At 38.0% G+C, this 13,886-nt stretch overlaps 1 protein-coding gene across 1 annotated transcript; it reads left to right on the top strand.

Annotated features, from left to right (window-relative positions):
- The first annotated feature begins 1,649 nt into the window (after positions 1-1,649).
- Positions 1,650-4,522, top strand: foxc1a (forkhead box C1a). Its single transcript, XM_067362802.1, has one exon. The coding sequence runs from the start codon at positions 1,886-1,888 to the stop codon at positions 3,347-3,349; it is 1,464 nt and encodes a 487-aa protein (XP_067218903.1). The 5' UTR covers positions 1,650-1,885; the 3' UTR covers positions 3,350-4,522.
- Positions 4,523-13,886: the final 9,364 nt, after the last annotated feature.

Consider the following 13,886-nt stretch of genomic DNA (forward strand, 5'->3'; position numbering starts at 1 on the left):
GTTAATAAATGAACAAGACTAAATAATTTATTTTGCTTCACAATTAAAATAAGGCAGTTAACAACCGTGTTTTCAAGTTATACAGAGGTAGCTTGTTTAATTGGCTGGAATGGGGAGTTCGGGTGGGCAGAAGTTTGGGGTTAAGTAAGAGGCGCGCACTGAATTGTACAAATAGCCTGGGGCACAAGAAAAAGTTCATGCCCGGGTCCCTGAAAGGAGAAACCAGTGAAGTATCAACTAGTCCATGGTCACTTAATCAGAGCGACCTGTGGGGGATTATGAAGATATTGTGACCGCAACTTGGCCTCACAATTATCATTCACAATTAAATGCAGTGTCCCTCCCCCAAACTTCCTTTCATAAAGGATGCGTGGCCGTCTTACAGTTTAAGAATTTGGGCGGATTGTTTGGGTTTACCTCAAAATAATACGCATGTGTACTCATTATATGAGCAAGCATTCTTTCGTACTCTTAGGCCCGCTTTTTATACACATATTGAATGAGATTGAAGAAGCGCTGCAAAAAACAGTTAAAAGTTATAAGAAAAAAAAATTACGATAAATAATAATAATGTTTAAACAGCAATAATTGCTCGCAAGTTACAATTTATTTCTTCAAAACAATGTCGATTTTAAATCGCTCACAATCCGTTTAATCCTCAATGGCATATATCCTAAATAAGCAAATAAATATAAAGTTTAGGGAATTACTTTGGAAGTAAACTATTTTATGAAGACACCAATTTTATTGACGTGCCATAAAACAGCGTAGAGGTGAAGGATGGCATAATTCTCCCCCGTTTGACCAATGGTGACACATGTGAGGTGTTTTGCTTTACCCATTTGTTTCTCAGGGCTTTTAATCTCGCTCGCACTTGGAGCAAACTTTCACACTTCGGCTCTTTCTCCAGTGTCTTAACTTGCTTAATTCCAGCATAATGAGCGCTCTGCCCTGGATGACGTGCTTTGATCCGCTCAGCAGTGTTGATTGAGACCGTTAACTAACAGCCAGTGTTAATAAAGAACTGGCATTGCGACTAAAAATGCAGGAAGCCTCCAACCGGAGATTATTTACACTAATTCCCATATTGATCATTTGAAAACAAATGCTCTCCAAACCTTCTAATGGCTTCATGAGCTGGTGCGAAATACAAATCATTGCAATTCACTATTACCACATATGTGCAATAGGGCCGTATCAAAGTTTGTTTTAAATGTGATATGTAGCCTATAAATTAATTAATCGATTAATTCACAATAACGAAAAGGGTGTGAGGAATCCGTGGTTTTAAAATACGTCTGTGTTATTTAATTATTATAGCATTAGATGATTTAAGGACATAGCCGATTTTATTTATAAACCAACTTCTCCAATGTTGTATTACAACCTTTTTGTTAAAGTATTTTCAGTTTGATGTGTATCCGCGCTAGTTTGCGGAGAGTATGGTTCTTTAACGTCTAGAGAAGTGTGTGTTTGGCAAGGGGTGGACTGGGACGTCCCAACACCTCTCGTTTTTCTTCAACCTTGTGTGTGGCCGCTCGCTTTGCACGGCCCGACCTCCCATTGGACAACTTAGATGTTATTGGGAGGAGTCTTACTGGCAGCAAAAGGGGAAAAGAATTGAAGTGCGCAAAAGTATTATGTAGTGACCGATGCTTAGTGTTCAGAAGTTTTCCAATGCGCGCTCCGACAGAAAGAGGTGGCAAGTACGCGAGTCTAATCAACACCCGGTCCAACAGTCACATTTTGTAAATACGGTGGCAGAACGTGGACTCTCGGGTGGACTGCCTTCCCAGTTTCAGAGGAGGCACATTTCAAGGGGATTTGTGGATTGCTTTAGGCTTCCCGACGTCTGTTTTTCGCCAGCACCGTTTGGAGAGAAGTCATGCAGGCGCGCTATTCCGTCTCCAGTCCCAACTCGCTGGGAGTTGTGCCGTACATCAGCAGCGACCAAAGTTATTACCGGGCCGCCGCCGGAGGGGGGTACACCGGGATGCCAGCCCCCATGAGCATGTACTCTCACGCGGCCCACGACCAGTACCCCGCCAGCATGGCGAGGGCGTATGGACCGTACACGCCGCAGCCGCAGCCCAAGGATATGGTAAAACCACCGTATAGTTACATTGCGCTGATCACTATGGCCATCCAGAACTCCCCGGACAAGAAGGTGACCCTTAATGGTATTTATCAGTTTATAATGGAGCGCTTTCCCTTTTATAGGGACAACAAGCAGGGCTGGCAGAACAGTATTCGACACAACCTGTCCCTGAACGAGTGCTTTGTCAAAGTGCCCCGCGATGACAAAAAACCTGGCAAAGGCAGTTACTGGACCCTGGACCCGGACTCGTATAATATGTTTGAGAACGGCAGCTTTTTGAGGCGACGACGGCGTTTCAAAAAGAAGGACGCTATAAAGGATAAGGAAGACCGAAATATCAAAGAGGCACCTTCCCGCCAGCAGCAACAGCAGCAGCCGCCGCAACCGCAGCAGGGCCGCGACCAGGAACAGTCAGTGCCGGGCTCGCAGCCCGTGCGCATTCAGGACATTAAAACCGAGAACGGCACGTCCACGCCGCCACAGGCCGTTTCACCCACGCTCAGCACTGTTCCCAAGATAGAGAGCCCCGACAGCAGCAGCAGCATGTCGAGCGGCAGTCCGCACAGCATCCCGTCCACCCGCTCTCTCAGCCTGGACAGCGCCGGGGAACAGCAGCAACATCACCACCACGGCCAGGCCCCTGCGCAGGGCTTCAGCGTGGACAACATCATGACCTCCCTCCGGGGCTCGCCTCAGAACTCCGGCGATCTCACCCCCTCTCTCGTGGCTTCCTCGCGAACAGGTATAACTCCCACGTTGTCCCTGAACTATTCTCCCAACCAGACGTCCGTGTATAGCTCGCCCTGCAGCCAGAACTCTATCTCGACTACCTCCAACGCCACCTATCATTGCAACATGCAGGCCATGAGCTTGTACGCGGGCGGAGATCGCTCGGGCCACTTGGCGACCACTACCACCGTGGACGAAACTCTGCCTGATTACTCGATCACGACCACCACGTCGTCCTTAAGCCACGGGAATCTCAGCTCGGCCCAGGAAGGCCACCATCCGCACCAAGGGCGCCTCGCCTCATGGTACCTAAACCAGGCCGGAGACATTGGCCATCTAGGCGCGACGTACCCGACGCAGCAGCAGAACTTTCATTCGGTTCGAGAGATGTTTGAATCGCAGAGAATTGGTCTGAATAATTCACCGGTGAACGGGAATAACAGCTGTCAAATGTCGTTTCCCCCGAGTCAGCCCATATACCGCACGTCGGGGGCTTTTGTGTATGACTGCAGCAAGTTTTGACCAAACAAGTATTTTTCGAGCTTCTTCTTTATGTTGTTGTTGTTGATTTCCCCTTTGCCCTCTTTTCGTCAATACCGAGAGACGTTGATATTTTACCTACTACCCCCACGATGGACTGAAAAGAAACAGAACACAAACGCGAGTCAGACACACTTGATCTTGGTTTGTTAAGGACAGTGTTACTTCGAATAACACGTAAGTCTTCTTCGTTTTTGTGAGCTATATGCTGGGCTGTGTTGAAATGCGTCAGACGTTTATGGACTTGTTATTACGTGTAAATTGCATATAGTAATTTATTTCTAAAATGTAGCCGGATATTATGGACCAAACACCAAAAAGTGTTTCTAAATTGAACTGCATTCATTGTCCAAATGTTCCATTATAACAAGGAACGGAACATGTATAACGCCATATTCTTTCAAACTATCTCCTTTTGTTGAAAAAGTATTCTGAAGGAACTGCATTGTTTGTTTAATAAATTGCCATGCTATTTGAGTTAAAATTAGGCTACGCCTGATTTCTTAAAGCCTGCAGGAACAAAATTGTGTGCTAGTAGCCTATAGGGTAAAAATGCATTTAGAGCTCTATTGCTTTAAGCCAATCACCAATCACCTACATAAATGATCCAAATAAGCGTTTCTAAATTATTCGGCGTTACTGTGGCACTGTTGAAAGTTGTTTGATCCAAACGACCGCCTAATCTTAAAACGCTTCTAACCACACATTTACAATTTAATGTACTCTGATCACATTGATTTATATGAAAATAATCACAAGGCCCCCATGCAAATTAACCCTATTCCAACATTCTAGGGAATTGTGAAATGCTAAATATTCACTCATCATTTCCGCTATATGCTTTTGGGAATTTTTAAACAAATGTTAACTATTTATGTCTAAGTGTTTAGTCATTTTGTCATCACACATTTTTTTTTTTTTTTTTTTTTTTTCAGCAAAATGTAGCAACATTTTAGTTTTTTATACTGAATGCATATATTGAATATAAAATATCAAATAAAATATCTCGTGAATTAATTAAATTTCAATTCTCAAAAACCTCCGTCCTATAAAAAAGTCAAGTGGAATTCAGGCGTATTATTTATTATTACAATTATTATTATTATTATTATTATTTGTCGTTGAAGTAACTATAAACAATAGTCAGTTGTAACCTAAAAATGTGGTTTAAGTGGTAGTATCTATTTTTCTGTTTTTAAGTTAAAAAAAAAAAAAAAAAAAAATATCATGTGACTGAATCAACTTCATTACTCCATTAACAAAAGTCATTCTGAAGGGTTATATCAGGTAGACTACCTAATGCTATAACTGCAAATGTTCTGTTTTACAGTGCAGTAGCAGCGGTAGTAATAAAATCAAATGTTGCTATGCATAACAATTTGTATTTTAATTGCTGCGAGGTGACGACGTGTTTTGCTATAATTTGTCCTTATTGCTTTACGCAACTCCATATGCCTGGCGTGGGCTGTCTGTCTGTCATCATCTTGACCTGAGGCCTTTGGTAACAGTGTTTCACTCATTGTAATTCACTGCTTGTGTTCAGTGTCCACGTGTTTACTTGCGCATACCTTCGTTAATATCATACCAGACATGCCAAAGATACTCAAATCTCCACTGGAGGATTCAGCAAGTTCTAGAAGGCGCATCGGTTGGACTAAATAAACCGACGTCCTTAGAAAAGGCCTAATACAGAGAACAAACCTCCAGTGTAACAATTCACAAAAGTATTATGGCATTGTATTGGTGCATTTATTGGAATAACCACCAGTCAAGTTAAAGAAATATCACTTAAATGCCCTTATGTTTAATATGGTTTTATTATTATTATTATTATTCACATTAATTTAGAGGTGCTATTTGAAAACACAAGCAATGGTCTCTTTTTATTTGTCATCATTTTATTGAGGAGATGTGATACCACGAACACTTAGAGGCTTTAAAATTATTAGATTTTACTAAACAACTAACTTACTAAATAAATAAATAAATAAATAAATAAAATGTATATGCATCATGGCTCATATATGAAAGCTTGCTGATACTTGTGAATATGTTTTAAACTTTTAAGTTTATATTATTATTATTATTATTATTATTATTACTACTACAGACAATATTATGTTTTTACATTTTTTATTGTGTATTTTTAGTCTGCAGCCCAGTTAGGCTCAAAGACCTGAGGGCAAATGCACACGTGTTCTCATTGCCTCTGCGCACCACATATTTTCATTGCATGAGCGGTTGGTAGTGATTACAGCGGTTAATTAATCGGCCAATTAACTAGAGTGCGTCAACAAAACGTCTCGAATTTGCCTCTTTCACTCGGAATGGTATGTGGTAATTAAATGTCCCCATATCACGTTCGGTTTGAGTTTTTCTTTAAAAATTGTGCTTTCTCAGAATGTTCATATTCAGTTACATATGTAGGCTAGGCATATTGATATTATATAAGTCATATTAAATAAATAGGACTATCCATAACAAATTTATGGCATTTTAGATAAAACGGCGAAACTACAACCACGGCGAAACCACAACAACGGCAATGAAAATAATAACCTAAAATACAGATTTAATAACGATAATAATAATAAACATTGTACAATAATAACAATAATACGTTTAAGTAGCGGTAAGCCTTATGTATGAAACATTACACTTACAAATTAAGTTAGTTGTGCAGCTCATGTGAGTCTGATCACAGTGAATTTTGGCCTTTCATAGCGCATTCTCTCCCCACCAAAAAAAAAAAAAAAAAAGTTGTAATCATGCTCATAAAAGTCATTAGAGCCTTTCCCGAGTAATAAACAAACGTCGTGTTAAGCCCAAGATTGATGGCGCCCTCACAGAACGGGCCAGGTCAGGAAGGAATAAAATTCAATCAGTGCGCAGGAATCATTTTTCATGAGACGGAAAAGGCAGAAGGGGACGGGGGTCAATAGGGAGGATGTCGGCCGCCGGAGCACCATCAACAATACCACAGGAGAAAAGCTAAATGAACGTGTTGTGTTCTCCAAATCAGTCTCTTAAATCTATTATCTATATGATTTCGAGCTCCCACACGAGCAGTCAGAACTCACAGTCTTATCGAAACTGATCAAGAGCTGTCTGAATTATAGTACGGTCCAGGTGAAGAGAAGTATATTTTGATGCTTTGCAGGCCTTCATTTTTATATTCAACTTCTCATTCGAGCTCTTGGAGTTAAAACAATTCGATTTTAGGTAAGATGTGTACATGTAGCGTAGCGGATTTTTGCTCAAGGCCTATTTTGCTTTGATAACTCTGTTTAATCGCCTTTAATTTGTATGTTTAAATAATTAGGCTAACTGAAATGCAATTTTGCATCATTTGGTCAGTCTCAAGAAATGTTTACCACCAAACAGATTAAGTGAATTAAAAGCTATTTAAACATTAATAAAAACACAGCCGAACAATAATTAGGGTATTAGCAATATGCAAACGGCTGTTGAAGTGTAAACCAAACATAAATTCCAGAAGAATAGGCTTGCCTATTTGAAACGAAGCCTATTTATTTTATTTTATTTTTAATGCTTATCTTCATTTCCGTTCTAAAACGTACTTTTAAAATGTAGAAAATGTGTTTTTAATAAAATGACACACAATCCTGATCATTTGGTTCGATGTGTTTGAAACACTTGTTTTTCTTAGTTTTCAAATGGTCAAATGTTATGTTTTTCTGCGTCCAGATATTAAGGTCGCCCCTCCATTTCAATAGACTATACGCATATAAATCCATATTATTTTGAAATACAATATATATTCCATTCTCCGCATGCAAATTGTTCCGCTACATTCCTGCAAGCATATCCACACACCTTCCCACACTCTGCTACATGGATTTCGAATTCGATTCGAATCAAAAAAAAAAGTGATTATGTTCAGCATTCCTTTGATGTATCTCTCTTCAAAACATTCCAATTTCTCGTTTAAAGTTAGGAGGAACAAATCGACGAGCAAGAACATCTTGATTTCACCTGACAGAATTTAACAGGCAAAAGCAGTTGATAATATGAAGCGTAACTCGATTCACTGGATGAGGTAGGCTATAATATCTGTAAAATGTAGCTATATGCCACAACAGCGTTATACTGAAAAACACAAAACAAATGAACACATAGCCTACATTTTACGTAAGAAAACAAATATCTTATGTGCAAATAATACTATATGGCTACATATTAAAATCTTTACAGAGTTCTAAAACCTTTCAAAATAATTTAAGTTCATTTTATCATTTATCAGTCACAAAGCGCAAAACTTTTTTTTTTTTTTTTTTTGTGAAGATGGAGAATCACGCACTCAAGATAACTCTCGTTGTAGAACCGATCCATTAAACTGTTTACTTACTGAACTATATTTATTTTTACATCTACGTTCGTTATTGCAAGGATGAACGAATATTACCTTGTGTTATATATCCGCTTCAGAGTCAAGATCGTGATAAGTTGCTGCGCTTTTGGTCTGTGTCTAGCAAAGTGTGTTTCATTTAATTTATCTACAATGTAAAATGCATGGGGAAATAAAAACAACAGAAGATATGAATGATATGAATTTCACCTGAACTGGTTCCGCGGTTTTATTCCAATAAAGCGAACTCCAATATTTAAGAGTTTGTTGCTACAATGAGAATGTTGTCAATACTTTTACCACTAACAAGACAGATAAAAACATGTGTGGCTATTATTTAAATAGTTTTAATAGTTTTTAAAAGCAACCAAAAGATCTTCTGATGAGCTTATTGTTAATAGAGAAATTCATTGTTGCGGATAAAAAAGACAGTTTAAGTAACTAATAACCTAATATTTTTCTTTTTTTCTTTTTCATTTGGCTTTTAGAAAATGCACTCTTTAATATAGACCTATAACAAAAAATAAATAAATAAAATAAAAATATTATCGTTAATTAATGCATAATTCATAATGCATTTGAAAATTGAGCGGCTTATTGACAGTTTTTCCTGCCTCGTGTTTTTTTTTATTTCAAACAAGTCACACAATAGCAATAACATGGTGTAGGCCTACTTATTTCATAATATGGGTAAGAGTGTTATTTGTATTGTTCAGTTGACTTATTGGTCAAATTTAACAAAGCCACTAGGGCACTAGGGTAACCAACTCGATCACCGTTTCGTTCATCCTCAAAAATACAATTAATTTGCATTACTCAGGTCACGCGCTACACCAGACCCACATTGGATCAATCCGAGTCGGTATAGACGTTTCCATTTCCCGGTTGAGTGAGGACAGAAGAGCTGAGGTGAGAGGGAGAGAGAGAAACACACCGTGCACCTGTATGCTTGACTGAGCGCTGAGGCTGAATGGAAAAGAGCAGTGTCTCAAACTCACAGTTGCTGCATAGAGCCCAACCTCAAAGCGCCATCTGTTTTCAATTAGGAGTCCACATAGACTCGGGCTCTGTCTGACAGTCAAACTGCCAGTTAAAGGCTCAAAGACTTGTCCTGAGAAAAAAAAAAAAAAAAAAAAAAAAATCCCACCCCGTTGCCTCCTTTCTAGCGTACTTCGAAACCAGCGATTTTTCTATTTAAGCCGAATAAATGGCTTCCCCACGGATGAAGAACTGCAGAATAGTTTTTGGTACTTGGGTTTAACACGTTTCAGTTCAAGTTGCAGAATCAAAACTGAAGTCTAATAGACAGCAGGTTTTCACTCGTGTTGAATAATAATAATAATAATAATAATAATAATAATTTAAAAAAAAAAAAAAAAAAAAAAAAACATAGACTACATTTTTTACTACATCGCTTATTTTAATTGAATGCATTTGCATGCAATTTTCGGGTGCTGTGCCGAATTTTGATTCACGTAACGTGGGTGTAAACAGATCGTACGAATGAGATAGTAAGAATATTAATTAGCCACCAATTCGCCAAAACGTAAAATAGTTACGAATTTCTGTGAATTTCTTCATTTTTGTATCTAATTCTAATCCCAATCCTAATCCTATCGTCACTACATTACGTGTATGATCACAGGTAACACAGGCCTTCTGAACAAACTTTTGAAAACATCAACGTCTTAACTTAAGAAGTAAGTCACCGTTTATTATTGGCATCTCCATCCAGTCTAAAACTCTCATATAAATCCCACACGCCCATAGCTGGCTCCTGCTCGTTTGGAAGGCGCTCTTTGCGCGAATAAAGGGACCAGTGTGATTTTAGACTTAAGGGAAATGGCCGAGCCCACCGACCTTTGGATAACCTAAGCACCCTGGCACGAAAACGCGCAGCTTAACACAGACTCGCCTTGAGTCCAGACCCTCAGCCCACCTCACCGACCCACGGGCTCATGTACAGCCAGTCTAATTATAGCCGCTTTTACCTGAATATCTCGATTCTGCTCCTTTGACATAGAAGATTTTGTCTCCAATTTAAATTTACGATCAGATTTTCCCCCCTGACGTCTTGGCTGCCCTTTCCTATTTTAATTACCTCAACCAGAGAGGGAAAAACGTGATCATTTGTGAGAGGTCTTGATGAATGAAACCTGCATGTGAACCTGTGCTTTTTTTTCTTGGGTCAAAAAGTCACTGTCTCTTATGTGCAGGTCTTAATTGAACGCATTTGCAAAAGTGTTAACAGTAGAAATGAGAACTTGATTGTGGATATCGACATTAACGAAATTTCATTTGGACAAAATGTCGGTTGTTTTTGAAAGGTTCAGGCCCGTCCGATTTATAAGCTCCAAAGTCTGCTAAATATACCATATATATAATATGTTCAGCAACATTTGATATAACTACAACTATCCACAGGATACAGTAGTAACTCCATTGTTATTATATTTTGTTCTGTTATAGGTCTATATATGCCCATATATAATTAATGTCATTAATAATTAATATCATTAATAAATATCACAAATAATTATGATAACAGCATTAGCCGGTTTTATATCTGCAACGACAAACATTTGCACAGTTTAAGTGATATTTTAAAACCATTCAAAATGTATATGAATAATATACAGTGTCCTCCGAAATACTTATCGCTGACTTTTGATTTTCCTTTTCAGTAGCTACTGTTCTCCATTCAAAATGTAATTTATTTTCGTCTCATTTTTGCCTCTTGTCGTTGTCACAATAGCCTGTCCTTTTAAAGTGTGTTTTTATTATCAACAAAGTAAATCAATTAATACAATAATCTAGGCCTATATAAAATATCAATAATAAAACTTTATTTGGTATATTTGTTATTTTATTTTAACTAGGCTACTTTTTAACATTTTATATTATAGTTGTATCATCTTGTATGTTATGGCTTATAGGTTTCTGATAGGACATGGCTATGTTCATATAGCTTTATTGTTACTGCCTATTATTACAACCAAAATCAAGGACACTAATTATATGCACAACACCACCATGATTATATTGCTCTTTCTTCCTTTCATACTTAAAAAGGTACATAAAAAGGCTGCAAAAGACTTACATTACAGATTGGATCAGATCAGGATCAGATTTCATTAACTTCATCATCTTTAAAACGAAGTACCATGTAGGATGAGGTTTATCTTCATATGCTCATAAATAAAATATTATATGGGGATTGATTCTAATCAGCACTCTGAGATTTAAACTTAAAGTCCTGGGCAGATGTTCACCAATTTCCTTCAAGAGTTCTGGGATCTGTTTTTTCTGACCAGTCCAGGATCAGTATAAACATGCAGGAAATCCGAGCCTGGATCTCTTCTTTTGCTTTGAAATACATTATATATACAGGTGCAGAGATCTTGGGACAAGGCATAAGATGGGGTTTTATTTTATTTATTTATTATTTTTCTTTCTTTCTTTCTTTCTTTCTTTCTTTCTTTCTTTCTTTCTTTCTTTCTTTCTTTCTTTCTTTCTTTCTTTCTTTCTTTCTTTCTTTCTTTCTTTCTTTCTTTCTTTCTTTCTTTCTTTCTTTTTTATGTTCTTTCTCCAGTGGCCAGAGAGCATGTGGGGTCAGAAATATGATGTTTGTTTTACTAAAATGAACAATGGTAGTGCTGTATGCCATGGACAATTTGTGTCATACTTGTATATAAAAATAATAATAATAATGGGAAATGTTTTGATGGACAGGTTTGATAAACATCCTAAAGTCATCTCGGAAAGTGAAGCTGACATATTGATAATGATTTTTACTCTCGACAAAGATACTGTAGCATTTTAAAATAAGTGGTTAAAACTATGATCAGTGCTACTGATCTCTGGAAATTAAACTAGTAAATACTCACTATCATCATTGTATAGATTTTGTAGAGGACAAACAGAGCCTCTCACTGCATATATGCTTGTGTTTAGGGTTATTTATACAGGGCTCTTCTCCGTGCAAGATTATTACACGTTTCCACTCTGATTATGATCTGTCCCTGTGTTCAGAATACCAGGAAACCAGGATTTACCTCCTCAAGCTGAGTGTCATAAACAGACACACACATATACACTCGTCTGTACACACATATCACGGTGCTGGAGGGTCAGCCTTAAAGTCAACATGCGTTCGCAACCCAGTTCAACCCATTTCCGATGAGAAAAATGTAGAATGGGATGTGATTGGTTCTCCATTCACAGGTGGCTGTAGGGGAGGGTTGTAAAATAAGAGGGTTTGATGATGTCAGCTGAAATGAACAGTTTCGGAGGCAGAGCAAATGATATGATTACACACAAACATTGTTTATTTTAGAATAACATATACTGGTGAATCGTTCACAGTGAGACCAGGATTGTCTATTAGGAAAATAAATAAGGTCATTTTTTTTATTTCATTCTGACTTTAGGTGTCAACTAGCCTCTTGTGAAAAGAAGTGTCCGCAATTGTATTGGATGTGCACTTTAAATCTTAATTGCCTGGCAGATTTTGCCTCTCATCTGCATAAAGTTCAGCATTCTTCAACTTTTTTTTCTGCTGTCAATCCCACAATCCCTGTTGCAGCCCAGCTCCATATCGCTCAGCACCCATAGAGAATACATTGGCATTTTATTTTATTTTTTTTTAATCTGACATTTGCTGAAGTCTCCTGCCTCTGAGATGTGTCTCTTGCAAAAAAAGACACTGGTGATCTAACATGTGTTTCAGAATCTCAACATTGTCTCTAAATGTCCATGACAAATCAGAGGACGGAGTGTGTATGAACTTAGCCCAACGATCAGCATTCATCAAAAGTCACATGTATTAAAATATTCACCCTAAAAATTTTACGTGAACAGATGCACGTTTTTTAGGATTTAGGAACAAAGACAAACGCTATCATATGGATCCAATTATGGGCCATAGCAGTAACCTCAGACAAACCAAATACGTCCTGTTTTATCAAATTCAACCGTCCTCACTGAGAGCTCTCATACAGACAGTGGAGAAACTCAATGAAGCAGGTGGGGGTCCTGGAGAAATGCTTAAATTAAATCTGTTCAATTGAAACATTTGGCAGAGTTCACTCATATCATACTTTTTATAATGTCTCTAGGAATGCGTACTGCACAAAATATTGGCTTAAGTTACAGGTAAGACGGAAGGTAAAATCTACGAGAAATGCAGTAATATGCCAATGGCGATAGTCAAAAACCGAAATGGACACTTGATAGTCCCTTACTGATGTTAGTGAGGTATGGCAAACTTCCATGTTTCCCTTTGTCCTTCTTTCTCGCTCTCTGAACCCCCCAAAATCAAGAGCACTCTCACACACACTTCAGAGAAACCTTTCAACAGCTCCTTTATTTAACCTGCTTAGGTAGGGTTCTTGTTTACATGCTACCATTAAGTTTGGTTTCCTTTTCTTGGCCGAGTGTGGAAGACATCGTGTCAAAATATTAAAGTCATTGTGTGTGAGATAATTTGATGTGATGGAAACAACTTTATTTATTTATTCTTTTCAAGCACATATTTTGATAAAGACAGTTGCATAAATGACAAAAGTGTGAAATAAACGGTTTGGTCAATGACCCTCATTCTTGCATTTGTATTTATATTCTTGTCAATGTTAAATGTTAAAGGCAGATCTTGACCCTGGAGACATGCATGCACACATATATGAATATGCACACACAGTGACGCACACGGCGATGCACTAGAATATGCACAAAAATGTCCTAAAGCTGACAAAAGCTGCAGACTAGTCTTACATTTTTGCCCTCTTGAGCAGTGTGTGAATTACTCAGGGATTTTACAAGAGGTCAGCGTTTTAAAAGGAAGTCCTGTTGGTAACTCTCTTGTGCAACCAAACTTTTGATGCCCCTAGCTCACTTACCTGATCTTTTGGTCTTGAATTCAAAATAATTCCTCTTCATTGTCTTACATTATACATGATTTATGTCACCTTTAATACCTTAAAAATGATAGAAACCCCCCTCCAATATTTTAAAGAATGAATTTTATCTTGCACACATAGCTGTTGAGACCTTCACTTTACCTTAATTACACCTTAATGCACTGCAACAGTGCTTGTGACAAATAGCTAAGCTTATTGGAAAAATGGGCCTGTACCTAAATTTTTGCAAAAC

This window comes from Chanodichthys erythropterus, chromosome 16, assembly GCF_024489055.1.
Source record: "Chanodichthys erythropterus isolate Z2021 chromosome 16, ASM2448905v1, whole genome shotgun sequence".
NCBI lineage: Eukaryota > Metazoa > Chordata > Actinopteri > Cypriniformes > Xenocyprididae > Chanodichthys > Chanodichthys erythropterus.

Coding starts and splice junctions, on each gene's coding strand:
- foxc1a (XM_067362802.1), top strand. CDS start 1,886: ATGCAGGCGCGCTATTCCGTCTCCAGTCCCAACTCGCTGGGAGTTGTG.